The following is a 17,207-nucleotide window of genomic DNA, read 5'->3' as shown; positions in this document are numbered from 1 at the left end:
AAATGTAGCTGGTCCTTGAGGCTTGGCTCTTTTTTCCTTTCATATTATATTTTTTCCTAGGTAATTTTAGCTTTACCCCTGCTTCAACAACTATCTATGCACTAATCTTACTCCCCAGTTTTTAAAGGCCAGACCTTTTTTCTAATCTTGACCTTTATTGGATGTTTCCCACCTATATCAATGTATTTACAAAGCTGAACTCAGCAGTTCCTACCTCTGCTTCTGCCTGCCAGCAAAAAAGCAGTGACGCAGCTTTCCTCCAGTGTTCCCTGGTTCAGCGACTAGCACTTCAGTCTGCCATGTTGCACAGGCCTGAAACCTGGGAGTTCTTTTTGACATTTCTCACTCCCACACTCGCAGTATCCAAGCATGTGTCCTTTTGAGCCTGTTGGGTCCCTCCTATTGTGTCTCAAATTCATTCACTTTTATCATTTGTTCTGTTAGCCCTCTAGACCAGGCCACCATCATCTCTTCTCTGGTAGCTTCCTAACTGGTCTTCTGTCTACTCTTATTCCCTTATAATTTGTTGTCCACACTATTGCCAGAATGATCTTATAAAAATTTAATATCACCTTCCTACTTAAAAGTCTTTAATATCAATAGTTTCCCATAAGTCTTAGGATAAAAGACAGAATGTTTAAAATAGCCGGCGAGGCCCCAGTGACCTGGCCCCGGCCTTTATGCCCAGCCATACCTGCCACGCACATCTTCTCCCCTAGGTATTCGCACTTTAGCCGCTCTGGCTGTTTTCAGTTCTTCATATAACACCATTCATTGCATATGCAGCACTTCCCAACCCCTCCTCTCCTTTATCTAGCTAACTGCTGCGTAACCTTTAGATTTCAGTTTAAATGTCTCTTCCTTGAAGAAGCCATCTCAAACATACAATGACGTCCCATCGCTCACGCCTGCACACACACACTATAAACAGTTATACAGGTCCCCTTATCTTCTGAGACTTATCATTATTTTACGTAAGTAATTAATTCAGTAATTAGAACTTCCTCCCTACAGTATAAGTCCATGAAACTCAGAGCAGAGACTGTCAGTCATTGCCTTACTCAAACCCAGCACAAGACTTTAAACTTAATATATGCCAAATGTCCAAAGTATTGCATGTTTTTTAAAAATCATGATTAGTAGTAAAACTTCAGATGAAAGGGAACAATTGTGGACTTGACTCTGGGGGCGGTAAGAAGAAGGGAGCTACTAAGGAGACAGAGTTTCATTCCAAATTGAGGTTTGGTGGAGATCAGAGATCCCGAGGATAGTTAGCAAAGATGAAGTAGGTAGCCCTAGTTCCAGACACCCGTGGCAGAGAATGAACAATTAGATCACAGGATACAACCTAAATATCCAAAGTAAGGGAATGGATCAGTAATTTATTATATATTCTTACAAAAAAACCATGTGTGGTTATTTAAAATCATAATTTTGAAGGATAAAAACACAGGAAAACACTCACGATACAAGCTTAAGTGGATAAAACAGTTATATAAAAAGTTGTATATTATACAAGAAAGGTAGAAAAACCTAAGGCAAGGGAGTAATGGTCAAAATTGTCAGTTGCTGCCAAGAAATCAGGCCGAGTGTATCTGATTTAATGGTAAAGCAGTCATATGTAACTTTATCAAGAACACTTTCAGGGATACAGTGAGGTAGAAGTCAGGTTATAGGGCATTGAAGTAGTATTTATAAGAAAGTTGATGCAGTAAATAGGATGCTTTTTATTCACTTAAGATTTATTGTGTTGTCCATTATAATCCCTATGCTAGGCTTTGGGGATATAGCAAGAAGTATAACAGATTTGTATCCTATCCTCATGTGCCTACATTCTAGAATATTTTTGCTATAAAGAGAGAGAGAGGATTGTTACCTACTAACCAGATTGTGGGGTTGTGAGCAGGTAATTATTTTTTAAAGATTTGAGCATATTTAAATGCTGATAGGAAAGAACTCGTAGAGAACGAGAGTTAATGATACAAAAGAGAGCTATTAATTTAAAGCACAAAGTCCTTGAAAAGGTGTAGAACATGGGATTTAGAAATATTAGTTAAAGAAATAGGCTTAGATGAGAGAGGGGAATCCCTTTGCATTATAACAAGAGGAAAAGGTGGATTCAAATGGAGCTGAATTGGGAGATTTGGTGGCAAGAAGTTGAAGAAGGTCTGATCTGATGTTTTCTATTCTGCCTGTAAAGGAGGAGGCAATATTGAGACTAAGGACAGAAGTACTAGCAGTTTGAGAGGAATATGGATATTTGAAATAGCTGCTGTGGGGAATGGGAGAAAGTGCTGACAAGGAAAGCAACTTGATGCTAGTGTTGAGGGCCCAGTTGAGGTTCCTGACCTTGAATTTACAGTGGCAGCAATCTGTGAAACTTGTGATCTTCTCCAACAGCATTCCATATGCCAGGTACTGGGACAGCAAAGGGCTGTAATTGAAATCACATAGGATTGGGATTTTGCCAGGTGAATTCAGTGGATGCTAGCAGATGAATGCTTGAAGTGACAAACCATGGAGTCTAAGCTAGGAAGGGAAGGAAGGAAGTAAAGCTAGTAGAGGGCTAATAGTTCAGTGCCTGGCACATAATACTCAGTAATTATTTGTAGATCAGGAGAAAGCGAAGAGAGGTTTGTAAACTAGTTGTCTCCACTGGAGGTAAGAGAGGGATAGTGTGCAGTGAAGTCACTAAAGCTGAGGTAGATCTTGGAATAGAGAGGAAGACTGAACGGGGTGCTGCATTATTAGCTGACTAAGAGGTGGTGACGAGGATAAAGGGTGGTTAGTGGAATGGTCTGAGACTCAGAGGAGCAGAGCTTTTTGCACAGGGACACCGAGCCCCCCTGCCAGGACTGCCTGGGCTGCAGTAGAGTCTAACCTCACTGGAAAGATATGAAGAAGAGGCTTGGTCCTTCACGGGGAGCCAACTTTCAGTTAAGCCTGGAAGAGGAAAAAAACCATTCATTCATGGAAGAGGTAGAGGACATAGAGAATGTTCTTGACCAAGGAACAGTGGAAAGATTTGGACAGAGAAGCATTAGGAGGCTGGTTCCAGAAAGGAGCACAGAATATGGAGGTAGAGTATGGGAGAGGACAGATGACAGGAAATGTATTAAATATTGTCCCTGGGTTGTTCTTAATGTTGACGGTAGTTAAAGTTTCTAATTTTTTCCCTCCACAGTCAGTGGGTAGACACTACAAAATAACTTAAGATTGCAACTTAAAGTTGTATGATTGCAAATTGTCTGAAGGACCAAGCTAAAAATGAAAAACTCAAACTGCCTACAAAAGTAAAAGGAAATAAAATAGTATCCCATGAGAAAAAAGTATTTCAATGTAGTAAAAGCATCAACAAAGTGAAATAAAAGGATAAAGGCAAAATTAAATCCTTAGATATATGCCATGTAATTAACTTGTATTAAAGTATTCTAAATTCTGGTTTAAGAATTACTCCTAGGCAGAGTGCCACCAACATTATTTTTGTTTATCCTATTTCTTTCTAGATGCTTACTTTAGAAAATAATTATTTGTGTTCTATGAGAGAGAGAATCTCCTGTAGTATTTAAAAACTATCTTTGGAATGTGTGATTTAAGTTTTGATGTTGCCCTGTGGTTATTCTATCAAATTCTGCTGTGTCTTAAAATAAATGTGGGGATCAGTTGGGTAAGTCACCTGTTTATACTGGGGGATGGAAGGATGATAGAGAAAGGTAATCATACATCTTGGGCAGTAAATGTTTCTTAGAGGAATGATCTTACATATTCTTTTCACAATTAATTTAGTTTTTTTAAAAGTCCAAAAATCTTAACTGTATGATTCAGTTTACTTGAGTACTTCCCAGTGGCAAAGCAGAGAAATGGAATGTAGTGAACCTTTAAATGCTTAGTGTTTTTAAGTGTTTTTAGTGTAAATTGCATAGTATTTTTAAGTCAGTCCATTCATTCTAAAAAGAAAAATTTATTGCATAAATTATGCTGCAGTGTTAAATAGATTATTAGATAAGATGGAGGAGTCCTACCACTAACAAATCACAGTATTTTCATTTGTTTATGTTCTAGTACTAGTCCATTATACAAACATTTCTCTGTAGCTATCACAACATAGTTGCAATTCTCTTTTCTCCTTACCTCTCTTAATATTGTAGTTATGGCTTCATATTGATCATTTTATATGGCTTTGTAATAGTCTATCACATAATGCCTTCTGGTCCCATAGTGTTGGAATTTTAATTGTTTTCATCTTAGCTTCTTCTAAACTTTTTCCACTCAATGCAAAAAAAAAAAAAGAAAAAGAAAAAAGTCCAAAAGACAATAAAACTTACTTAACACTAAGTTCACTTTACCTTGTCACTTTAGGTTTATAACCTTAAGACCCAAAATCATTGTGGGGAAATGTGCCTGGAAAGATATACAAATTCAGCCTTCCTTTTTACCTATGATTAAAAATAGCCTACTATGTCTGTTTCCTTCTAAAATCCTCTAAAAAAGATCTTTTCAACCAATCATGAAAAATCTTTTCATGATTTTTTAAAAAATGATTTAAGTGGTACCTTGTTACTAGTAAATTTGGTGGGGCTCTAGAGTTGAATGAAAGAAAAGGACATAAAAATAAACAGCTTTATGATATAATAACCATAACTTTTGTGTCTTTATGCCTGAGATAAGTTTTTATTTTAGTAACTATATTTAGTTGTTTTATTACTGCTAATGATAACAGAATTGTTTTGACAGTGTTTTTATACAATTTGGAAAGTTTTAGTGTTCTTTAAAGAGACACTATTGTAATGAAACAATTAAAGTACTCTTCATTCCATCATTAGGTACCACAATAGCCATAGCATCTCATTTGAGCTATTTTAAAATGTGTTTTCATAAGCAGTATCTATAGTTCCCCATTCCAGGTTTTTAAAAATATTTGATATGTCAGTCATTTGCTTAGAAACTTTTTTAGAAAGTGTATTACAAAATGATAGACAAAAACACTAATTGATGATGGTTTAATAAATAAGTGCATGCAATTAGTGCATCTTTAAAGGCTGTTCTCACATGGATGATTATTTTTGTAGAATTGAATACTTTAAGGCTTTAATTTTATACTTATTGCTAGATCATTATATCTAATTATTTTGACCATTTATTCAAATAATAAACCTCCAAGTCTGAATATTTATAGTGAAGAATGAGTTTAGAGAAAGGAAAATAATTATATGTCTCTGTCTCCTGCTATTTTATTCTGCCTGCCATCAGAGTACAAAAATATACATTCACATCGTCTGTTTGTTGTATCGTATTCTTGTATCATACAGATTTAGTTACAATACACACACAGGTCAGCCAGTGTTAAAAGACTGAAAAGAATGAAAACTACAAATGAGGACAGATGAGCTATGCATTATGTAATGATAAAACAGGTGTTTTGGAAGATAAACAATGTTCAAAAGCAAAGAAGATTTAAATACTTCTGCATCTCTAATTACTTTATTCTGGTTATTAGACAAAAAGCAAATAGCTTTCAGATGAAATCCAAACTTTCTGTAGTATAACTGAAATACAGAATGTTGGATAATTCTAACTTCGTTTCCTTTTTTTAGAAAAGCAAACTTTATGCGTTGGGGAAAAAAACTTTTTAAAGAAAGTCTGTTCCTAGTGACATTTAAAAAAATAATGTCAATTCTGTCATGATGCTTTTGACAGTATCTTAGGATTGTTTAGCAATAGTTGTGAACTATTTTTCATGTGATTCTCAGAATCATACATACGAAGCTGAGCAGTCTGGGCGGTGAGGATGCTAACATACTGTCTGTTTTTGTTTATAGGACGGTGAACTTTGACATAATAAAATACTTGTATGATTTCTTGTGAAAACAAGCTTCAAAGCCATATGGACACTGTGACAATGACTAAGCCAAGCTGTGTTCATCCAACTACTCAGTTGGCCAGGGAGAGGAGTTCTTTGGCTCTATTGGATTTGTCCAGACAGGTGCTGGCCCAGCATGGAATCTGATGAAAATACTCTGATTGGTCTGGGTGAATGTGAGCAGAAGACTATTTACCAGGGACCCTGGAGTATTTGGAAGGAACGTGTTAATTATAAACAGCAGGGTTTGAGCACAATCTGTTCTACTCTTAATGATGTTATCTTAACACTGAAATTGCCCGAAACCCATTTACTTAGGACTACATTTTACTCTGTGAACTATCCCCTGCACTTTGAACGTGCCAGCAGCCCTTGTATATAAGCCCAGTCTTTTCACTTCCTCTCCACAGGAGCCTCTGCAGTTGCTTGCCAAAGCAGATTTTCCTAAGGCTACCACTTTAAAAAATCATAGTTGCAAAATATAATAAGTAGAAGTTTTTTGTTTTTTTTTTAAGATCCAAGTTTGCATATGCTTATCTTTCACGCTGATTTTCTCAAAAGGCAAGGTAGTTTGATCAGATATAGGGCAGCTTTCCACCTCTAAGCCTACTTGATAACTGCAGTATGCTTAGGTGAGGTTTATCTGGTCACTTTTGCAATTAACTACCCAACATAGCTTTTTAGTCTGCATGATGGTTTTCTTTCCTTCTTTTAATCATTGGCCTTTATTAGTTCCATAATAAAATTTTTTCCTGTTATATCAGTTATGAACCGTGGGTCTGATTTTCTTGTCTATTCATATTTTTTAAGACATTTTCTGTTAGCATGTAAATGCTTGAAAATTATTTTGAGCAGCTTTAAAGTGCTTAATTACGGAGCCTAGTTTAAATTTCAGTTGCATTTTATTCTTTCATTCTCTTTTTGAAGAAAAATTCTCACAATAGGCACCCCCAAATAGGAAGCCTTTTAATGTAGTGACTGACACTTTCTGGATCAAAGAAAACGAGTGGTTGTCTACTTGCATTTATTTAGAGGTACTGAGTAGGGGGAGAAGGAATGAAATTCCTTTTTGTCTGCCTACACAAGATAGCATGGAGCACCCTCACCCTGTGTCTCTTGTCCCATGGAAGATGGTGAAATTTTGTGTTCCACAGATGTTTGTAGAAGCCAGGACCAGGGGAAAGCCATGTGCATTGCAAATTCAGGCTTAGGCTTACTGCACGTAGAAATCTGTGTATCATTCAAGTAGAAGGCAGTTTGAGTAGCTGATTCAAGGAAGAGCAATGCACTTCGGGGATTTTCAGCCCCTCATAGTTTTCTATAAAGTGGCAGGTCTGCTGTGCAGCTTTCTTGGATAGCCTGGGACCAATCTGCCTTTTGAGGGAAGAACTCTGGAATATGAGGGGGGACAGAGATTGTCAAATAGGGAACTGGGGGAAGACAGAAAGGAGGCAACGTTTCCTGTATGTGACTCTCCCTGCCTTCTCACTGCTGGCCACCTGTCCCCGACCCAGCACCTTGCTTATCTTGTACTGCCCCACACTGTGCCACCAGCCCTATGTATGGCTTCCCTGCAAAACACCTTGTAACCAGATTTTCCCTGTCTTTGACTGGACCATGAGAACTTTATGTTTTGTAATTTACTTACTAATGGCTTGCTAAATGACTCACTAACTAACTTGATTAATTTATTTAAACGAAGACTAACAGAGCTTAATGTGGATATTAGCATTTTAACAAGGATCATCTGCAAATGAAATTTCTAATTGGAAGATATAAATCTCCAATTAGAGGAGGGAATCTAATGATGAGAATGATGCTGGCTGGTGGGCCAGATATTTCTGTTAAAAGAGGAGGTGTCTAAATTATATTAAGCATCTATTCTACCTAGATCTAAAAATGATTTAGGTGGTAGAAGAACAAAGTTACCAGGCTGTCGGATTTTAGATTTTTTTATACATGGTTGATCCTCCATTTTAAAAATGTCTTCTTTCCATTACCATGACTCAGATATACATAGTAAGGAGGAGACCTTATTCTCCCTCTTATTTTCAAGTCAGTTTCAATCCCTGAATCAGTCTTCATTGCTGAAACAGTTCCTTTTCAGTAACTCTGGAAGGGATTCTGATCCAACAAGTCTCTTTTCATTAAGCCCCAAAAAGTCAAAAAGGGATCAAGTCTCTAGGGCAGCAGTTAAGAGCTGGGGCTCTTGAGTCAGACTACCTTTGTCAAATACCAGCTGTATCTCTAGGAGCTGTGTGATGTTAGATAAATTATTGAATCTCTCTGTGCCTCTTGTTTTCTCACCTATACAATGGAAAGTAGAACTTCCCTCATGCAGCTGTTTAGAGAATTAATAAATAAGTTGATATATTTAAGGTGGTAGATCTCAACTGGAGGCAGTTTTGCCCACCAGAGAATATTTAGCAATTTCTGGAGACATTTTTGGTTATCACAACTGGTTGTGAGGTACGGGAGGGTAGAGACCTAGGATGTTCCTAACCATCCTAAATGCATGTCCCACAACAGAATTATCTGGTTCAAAGTATCAGTAGTGCCACAGTTGAGAAACTCCGATCTAAGTAAGGTACTTGACACTTTGTAAGTGCTCAATAAATGTTAGCTATTATTATTATCATGAAATATTTATGACCTCAAAAGGAGTTAAGTGACAGAATGTGACAACATTCCAACTAAATAGAGAAGAGGTACTCTTACCTAATCCTATCTAGGAAACTTCTTGTTAAAAATTTTTGAATTATTCAAATGGACACAATACCTTGGATTCTTATTTTTAGAATTGAAGGATTTTCTACTGGGTTCTAATTCACATGTAGGTTTCATTACTTATTTTTCAGGAGCTTGTTGAATAGTCAAAAGCATGAACTGAGAATGATCAATCAGAGAGCAGGTGACTGAGGAGTTACAGTGTTTGCCCTCAAGGTGTGATGGCTGTACAATTAGTGGTATACCTCCGACGGATTTAGTTAACCAACAACTGTTTAATGTAATTAAGGTGGTCTGGAGCAAGGAAAGCTCAGCATAAGAAGAAGCCTCCTTTGTTACTCCAAGGTATGCCCTACTCTGCTTGTACTATGCAAAGAAAAGAAAAGTAATGGACCAAGTCCAGGAATAATGCATCCCTTATCGCATTAAGTACTCAGAGAGTCTCTAAAATAGTAGATGAAATGCCACAACTGCCCATGTATGTGACCAGGGCTGTACCTCTGCTTTTGCCTGAAGTCTCACACTATTGAGTACCATAGTTGCATCTTATGCCTTTTTCCATGAGCAGAGACTTAGATTGGAGGTAATTAACCAGAGGTTGATATTATTCAGCTTCATCCCCTACATTTTGAAAGCTTCATCTCCTACAAAGTGTGACTGTATCATATGTAAAATAGTTTAGATAATTTTGTATGTAATTTCAGTCTGCTGACACAATTTGCTTTCAGAAATGCTTGGTAGAGCTCAAAGAAATCTTTCCTCTCAAGATATCAACGTTTCACTCAAATTTGCTGTTAAATGCCCTCAATGCACAGTTAGTGTTCATTTTCCAGCAGTGACACATTCATGAAGCACAGTTTGAGAAGTAGAAATTTGGTAGAGCAGAGAAAATTATAATCAATTCATTCATTTAACTGCATGTTGATGCACAATAATGATGGGATTTTAGGAGGCATTCAGCTGTTTGAGTAAATAGTGGTAGCTTTGGCATGAGAAAAGAGTCTGGATTTTAGAGGCAGTAGAGATTCGCTTGGGGTTTTGGATAAACCATAACCAGTTTCATTGGTCTTTGAGGAAGTTGAGATTCCCATTTAATGGGAGTTCCCATAAAATTATTCGGTATTCATCAAAAAACTAAGTACCATCTATGTGTCAGGCATTGTGTTGGGTGTAGGAGTAGGAGATACAGCAGTGGACAGAGGAGACAGATTTCTGTCCTGGACAACAGGTGCTATCAGCATTGGGAGAGCCGTTCCTCGAAATAGGAAATCCTGAGGGAACGACTAGGTCTGTGGGATGAAGAGGATCGTGAGTTCAGTTTTGAACGTGTGCCATTGAGGTGCTTATCCAAGTGGAGTGTCAAGTGTGTAGCTGGATCTAGTTAGAGATCAGAGTTACTGCCAAGCATTATAGGGGTCACCAGAATAGAGGTGAAAACTGTTCTTGACATAGTGAGGGAGAAACCATCTTGAAATGAATTGAGAAGGTGGTCATAACTATTGCTAATCAACTCACCACAGAACTGCAGGTTAATTTTATTTTTTCAAATAAGAGTTCTCCACTATTCGTATAAACCCCATCCCTTTCAGTATAAGAAGTGGCAATAAGAGACCTGGGCCAAGTCCCATTTAGTATTTGGTCCCAAAAGGAAAAACCAGACCCACTTAGCGTCTTAGTTCTGTGGAGAATGTTAGATCCAAACACATGATTTTATCACTTTGGACCAACTTTCATAATAATAGAGGCATTGCACTGGCTTATGTGTACCCTAGAATTTCTGAAACCACTTTAGGTTCATTTTCTCTGGGAAGGAACATTCAGCCATCCTAGTTCATGGGATTCATCCAGCTGGAAATGAAGAGATCCTTAGAGGAACAGAGATGCACTAACCCTGTAAGCATCCATGAGAAAGGATGCTGAAATAGAAACCCCTGCTGTTTTCTACATCAATCTTTCTTTTTTTAATTGAAAAATATTGATGACTAAAGCCTAGTCATCGAGAGGATGGAAAGACATGGGAAAGAGCCGCATGGCTTGAGGAAGGATAAAACAGGCAGCTGCTACAAATGCCTCTGAGTGTAAAACCATAATAATTAAGCTGAAGTGACCTACAGAGAAAAGTAAGTAGATCTAAAAAATCTATTTTTTAAAATTGTGATATTGTAACTGAAAGTTATGTGGGAGAAATAAAACATTTACCAATAAAAAGAAATTTTCTTAGATTACTAGACTAGGAGAGCTAACTCCCCAGCTTAGGTAAGAATAAAACTTTGGAAATGTTGAACAGAAGAGGACACTGCCCACAGCTCCCTGCAGCCTGGACTGGTCGCCTGATTTCTTGATGGTAAAAGTTCTGGGTTAAACTGTAAAAAAAAAACCCAGAATGTGAGAAGACCCCCACCCCTGTTTAAAGAGAAAACAATTTAGAATTTTTTTTATAATGCTGTTATACATAATTTAAAAGTCTGTTTTTAATTATTATAAAAGGAACACATGTTTACTGTGGAAATTTGGGGCAATCATGAAGAAGTAAAAATCACCAGTTAACAACATTCAGAGATAGCCTCTGTAAGTAAAAGTTTTGGTATATTTACTTTAGTTACTATATTGTTCTGGTAGTTTAAAGAAAAGGGGTAATTGTGTCTTTTATATTGAGAAAGAAAGGACAGATCAGGTGAAGATTAATGATTCTCATAGCAGTCTTGTGCAACATGACTGGTAGGACTTAAGTTTGGTATTTCATCAAAAATGTTTAGAGTGACAACGGTTTTGTTTTTTTTTTTGTAAATCACTTACATCCAAGTATATAAAGATGTGAAACCACATCAACATAATGAAAAGCAGTATATTTCAAAGCTATAACATCAAAAACCAGTTCTCAAATATGTGTGGCCAATATGTCTCTTTCAGTAGAATTGCTTATATAAAATGCTTGTCATCATAATAAAATGGGAGAAAGAACAAAAGAAGCACCAAAGTGAGGGGAGAGAGACAAAAGTTGACGTATGGAAGGAGGAGGGCAGTGAAGTAGATGCTAATTTGTGGAAATACAAATCAGAAATGGTGTGGAAGCAGGATGTTCCGTTATCTATATCTGGATGACAAAGCAAAAACAGCAATCATTTATTTTGATCATGAATCTGCAGTTTGAGCAGAGCTTGGCTCAAAGTGGTATCCCTTGGGGCAACTTGAGACTGGAGTTGAGTCACATGAAAGCTGGTTTCCTCACCCTTGTCTGGAGGTTGACACTGGCTAATGGCTCCTACCTGGAATACCTACACATGGTCTCTCATGTGTTCTCTCCACTTCATGGAATGGTGACGAGGTTCCGAAAGTCAGCATGCCAAGAGAAACTAGCAGATGCTGCATGGCCTTTTCTAATCAAGCCTCAGAAGTTTCATAGCATCACTTTTGCAGTATTGTGATTAAGGCAGTGATTAAGTCCTCCTTTTATTTAAAGGGAAGGGAATTATTATACCCACCTCTTGATAAAAGGAGTGTCACAGAATTTGCAAGCATGCTTTAAATCACCACACAGAGCATAATAGGCTGAAAATAAAAATATGGAATGCAGATGGAATATATTTTATGTCCTTTAAAAATTTGAGTTAGTGTGACAGACTGTTTCTTGTACACATACCCTCATCAAACATCTCTTCTCCATTCCTCCAAAGCACAGGAGTTCTGGCTGCAAGGGGGCCAATATGGTTGGAATACAGGAGGCAAAGACAGCCTTGGTAGGATATGGGATCAGAGAGGTAATGGGTGCCAGGTCATGTGTAGCCTTGCAGGGCATTGAAGGACTTTGGTTCTTTTTTAATAGGTTGTAAATATTTTATTGCATTTGCATATTTTAACTGTTTCTTTCTAAAAAAATTTTATTGGAGTATAGTTGATCTACAATGTTGTGTTAGTTTCTGCTGTACAACAATGTGTATCAGTTATACATACAAGCGACTGACAAGGGATTAATCTCCAAAATATACAAACAGCTCATTCAGCTGAATATGAAAAAAAACAACCCAATCAAAAAATGGGCAGAGGGGCTTCCCTGGTGGCGCAGTGGTTGAGAGTCCGCCTGCCGATGCAGGGGACATGGGTTCGTGCCCTGGTCCGGGAGAATCCCACATGCCGCGGAGCGGCTAGGCCAATGAGCCATGGCCGCTGAGCCTGCGCGTATGGAGCCTGTGCTCCGTAATGGGAGAGGCCACAACAGTGAGAGGCCCGCGTACCGCAAAAAAAAAAAAAAAAATGGGCAGAGGATCTAAATAGACATTTCTCCAAAGACATACAGATGGCCAAAAAGCACATGAAAAGTTGCTCAACATTACTAATTATTAGAGAAATCCAAATCAAAATTACAATGAGGTATCACCTCACACCAGTCAGAGTGTCCATCATCAAAAAGTCTACAAACAATACATGCTAGAGAGGGTGTGGAGAAAAGGGAACCCTCCTATACTGTTGGTGGAAATGTAAATTGATACAGCCACTATGGAGAATAGTATGGAGGTTCCTTTAAAAACTAAAAATAGGCCTATGACCATATGATCCTGCAATCCTGCTCCTGGGCATATATTTGAGTACTTATATGTGAAATCTAAAAAAATGGTACAAATGAACTTATTTACAAAATAGAAATAGAGTCACAGATGTAGAAAACAGACTTATGGTTACCGGGGGGAAAGCGGGGGTGGGAGGAGGGATAAATTGAGAGGCTGGGATTGACAGATACACACTACTATATATAAAATAGATAACAAATAAGGACCTACTGTATAGCACAGTATTATCTACTGTAATACACAGCTCTTATCAATACTCTATAATGACCTATATGGGAAAAAGAATCTAAAATAGAGTGGATATAGGACCTTGGTTCTTATTCTTTGTGAGATGGGGAGAGTTTTGAGCAGAGGAGTCACATGATCTAGTTTAGATTTTTTTGAAAAGGATTACTGGAACCTATATTGAGAATAGAGTGGAAGCAAGAAAAGTAGAAGGCTATTAAAAAATCTAAGTGAGAGATAATGGTGGCTCAGATCAGGGTGTTAACAGTGGAGGTGGTGACATGTTGCCAGATTTAGGATATAATTTAAAAGAAATGTCTGCATGATTTGCTGATTAATTGGGTGTCAGTTTTGAAAGAAAGAGTCAAGAATGATTCCAGGGTTTTTAACGTGAACATGTGGAAATGTGTAGGGGAGATAAGATCAGGAGTTCATGTGTGGACATGGTAAGTTGGAGATTTCTGTTAGGTATCAAATTGGAAATGTCAAGAAGGCAGTTAGATAAATCTGGAGTTCAGGGTGGAAGCCCAGGTTGGAGATAAAAATTCAGGGGTTGTCAGTATCTAAATGGGAATGTGTGAGGGAAATGTGTACATGAAGGAATTATGGCCAGCTCTTCTGAGTCAGAAAACTACCTTCCCACTGAGCTCCTGCCTAGGAGCATTCAGAGCCCCTGTAGAAGGTAAACCCCCCTCCCTGGGGAGTTGCTTCTAAACTGTAAGGAACCTTCAGTTACTTGTTTCCATAGGAAGAAGGGATTCATGATAAAAGTGAAATTTTCTTTTTTTATATACTGAAATTGCAAATACTAAATTACTAACTTTAATACTAAAATTTCAAAAAGTCTTTGCAACATTAAAAAGAAAAACGACAGGAATGGAGTGAGTGGGTCATAGATTTAGATATAGCAATTTATGTGATGCCCAGCCAAGACAAAATGACCTGTAAATACTGAGTTCACAGATTATGTTAATTAATTTCCAAAATCCATTCTTTTAGAGCTGTTCTTACTACTAGGAATTTGCATTCTTTCCATTTCAGAAGTAAAAATTAATTAAAAGATAATATGCTGGGCTTCCCTGGTGGCACAGTGGTTAAGAGTCCACCTGCCAGTGCAGGGGACGCAGGTTCGTGCCCTGGTCCGGGAAGATCCCACATTGCTGCGCAGTGGCTGGGCCCGTGAGCCATGGCTGCTGAGCCTGCGCGTCCGGAGCCTGTGCTCCACAACGGGAGAGGCCACAACAGTGAGAGGCCCGCGTACCGCAGAAAGAAAAAATAATAATAATAATATGCTGAATTTCATCATTAAAATAAAGGTTCCTTCTAAGTATATCTAAGTGTGTGATATTTGGTAGCTTTTTTAAAATTTTCTTGGAAATATCCATCTATCTTGTGTTGTGTTTTTTTTACCCTAATCATGATAAGTCCACCACTGAATCATGCTCAGTAGAGGACATGTTTGGAGTTGTGACTCCAGATGCTGGATTGGTTTGCACTGACTCTCTTTTAATCCCCATCATAAACAATTCATTAGTAAGAAAGTTGTAGGAGGCAGAACAGAGTAAAACTGACAGGCCTACGTAATGATTAAAACTATAAATATGGGTCCATCATTACATAACAATAAATAAGAACTACCTGAGTAAGGAAGATGAGGAAAAAAGCTCAAGGGATTACTGGACACATATTGCCATTTGAGGTGGACATTTGTTTTTCTTTTCCTCTTTCAGTTTTCACTGTTAAAACTATGTGATTGTAATGGTGATAATTACCAGGTGAACATTTATGTGCTTGACACTGTAATAGACAACTCATATACATTATCTCTAATACTTATATAGTGTGTATGAAAAAATGTATTCACTCAGTGCTGACACTAGAATGCCTCTTAGGGGAGAAATTTGAGGAGTAGACGATGAGAAAGCTGTGAAGTGGCAGATGAGACCCTGATAGTCCTTGGAAGAAGTGGCTAAAGGAACAGAAGAAAATCTGTCTACTGCTCGGGAAAGATCAGCAAAATTGATACCTCTGGTCAAGCTAATCAAGAAAAAAAGAACACACACATTACCATATGATAGAATGTAATCACTGAAAGATAATATTCTGAATGCCCATGAATTTGATTATTTAAACGAACTGGACAAATTCCTTGTAAAACACAGCCAACCAAAACTTATTCAAGAAGAAATAGATAACCTGAATAGCCATATTCTTCATTAAAGAATTCTAATAATTATTTAAAGGATAAATAATACTTATTCTACACAAGCTCAGAAAATAGAAGAGGAATACTTTTCGACTTATTTTACAAGGCCAGGGTTACCCTGATACCAAAACCAGACAAAGATAGGACAAGAAAACTTTCAGACCAATACCCTTCATTAAGATAGACACAAAAATCCTCAGCAAATTATTACTGAATCAAAGCCAGCAACTGTATAAAAGTATCAATAATAATACATTATGACCAAGTGGAGTTTTCTCAGGATTGTGATTTAGCGACTAAAGAAGAAAACCACACAATTAATTTAATGCAGAAAATCATTTGACAAGATCCACTTAGGATTTTAAAAAAGACCTCTATGCAAATGAGGAATTAAAGAGAACTCTCACTGATAGGGCAGTGATGGCCACTGAGCAGAGAAGTCATGGCTCACACCTCCTCTGGCCTTCGCCCCTCTTATCTCCAGTACCCACTCCTACCAAGGTGATAGCTGCCTGCACATCCTGGGGAAAGATGCGACTCATGTTCACATCAGATCCAGCTTCTCCCGCAAAGTGACTGGGCACACGCAGACTATATAGGGTCACTCCCACACAAGGACACTCCTTCAAGACTGCAATAGGTAACTGTTTCACCTAATTTCATAGAGACAGAGAAAGTTAAACAAAATGAGAAGACAGAGGAATTTGTTTCAATTGACAGAGCAAGAGCAAACCCCTGAAAAAACAACTAATGAAACAGATGAACAATTTACCAGATAAAGAGTTCAAAGCATTAGTAATAATGCTAAAGAAATTAGGGAGAATAGATGAACACAGAATTTTAAGAAGGAACTAAATATAAAAAGAAACAGCTGAAGAATACAATAACATGAAAAACACATTAGAAGGAATTAATGGCACATTAGATGGTACAGAAGAATGTGTGAGTTATCTGGAAAATAGAATAATGGAATTCAGAACAGAAAAAATGAAAAACAGCAGGAAAAATGAGAACAGTTGAAGGGATCTCTGGGCAACATTAAGCGTACTAACATTTGCATCATTGGGGTCCCAGAAGGGAAAGAGAGAGGAAGGGGTTGAATATATATTTGATGAAGTTATGGCTGAAAGCTTCCCAAACCTAAAGAAGGGAACATATCTAGGTACAGGAAACACAGAGGGTCCCAAACAAAATGAACCCAGACTCAAACCAAGACATATAATTAAAATGGCGAAAGTTAAAAATAAAGGGAGAATTCTAAAGGCAGCAAGAGAAAAGTAAGGAGTCTCCATAAGGCTATCAGCTGATTTCTCTGCAGAAACCTTGAATGTCAGGAGGGAGTGACATGATATATTCAAAGTCCTGAAAGGGAAAAACACATACATAGGCAGAAAATAAATAAGGCAACAGTGCTCTTAAATGACACAATAGCCCAGTTAGACTTAATAGATATCTACAGGGCATTCCATCTAAAAACATCAGAATACACATCTTTTTAAATGCACATGTATGTTCTCCAGGATAGATCACATGCTAAGCCACAAAACAAGTCTCAACAAATTTAAGAGGATAAAAATTATATCAAGCATTTTTTCTGACTACAGTGGTACGAAACTAGAAATCA

At 37.6% G+C, this 17,207-nt stretch overlaps 2 protein-coding genes across 4 annotated transcripts in view; both read left to right on the top strand.

Moving 5' to 3' along the window:
* Positions 1–6,623, top strand: part of ORC5 (origin recognition complex subunit 5) — a 78,755-nt gene extending 72,132 nt beyond the window's left edge. For all 3 annotated transcript variants that reach the window (XM_004263376.3, XM_033439499.2, XM_033439510.2), the window contains one exon: positions 5,820–6,623. In XM_004263376.3, the coding sequence (XP_004263424.1) occupies positions 5,820–5,865 (46 nt within the window). In that variant the 3' untranslated portion in view covers positions 5,866–6,623. The remainder of the gene's footprint in view (positions 1–5,819) is intronic.
* LOC117203713 (uncharacterized) overlaps positions 1–17,207 on the top strand; it is a 1,186,790-nt gene that overhangs the window by 791,464 nt on the left and 378,119 nt on the right. The window lies entirely within an intron of this gene.

The sequence above is a fragment of the Orcinus orca genome, chromosome 9, assembly GCF_937001465.1.
Source record: "Orcinus orca chromosome 9, mOrcOrc1.1, whole genome shotgun sequence".
Lineage (NCBI taxonomy): Eukaryota > Metazoa > Chordata > Mammalia > Artiodactyla > Delphinidae > Orcinus > Orcinus orca.
The sequence above is the reverse complement of the archived record's forward strand: the minus strand, read 5'-3'. Positions and strand labels throughout refer to the sequence as shown.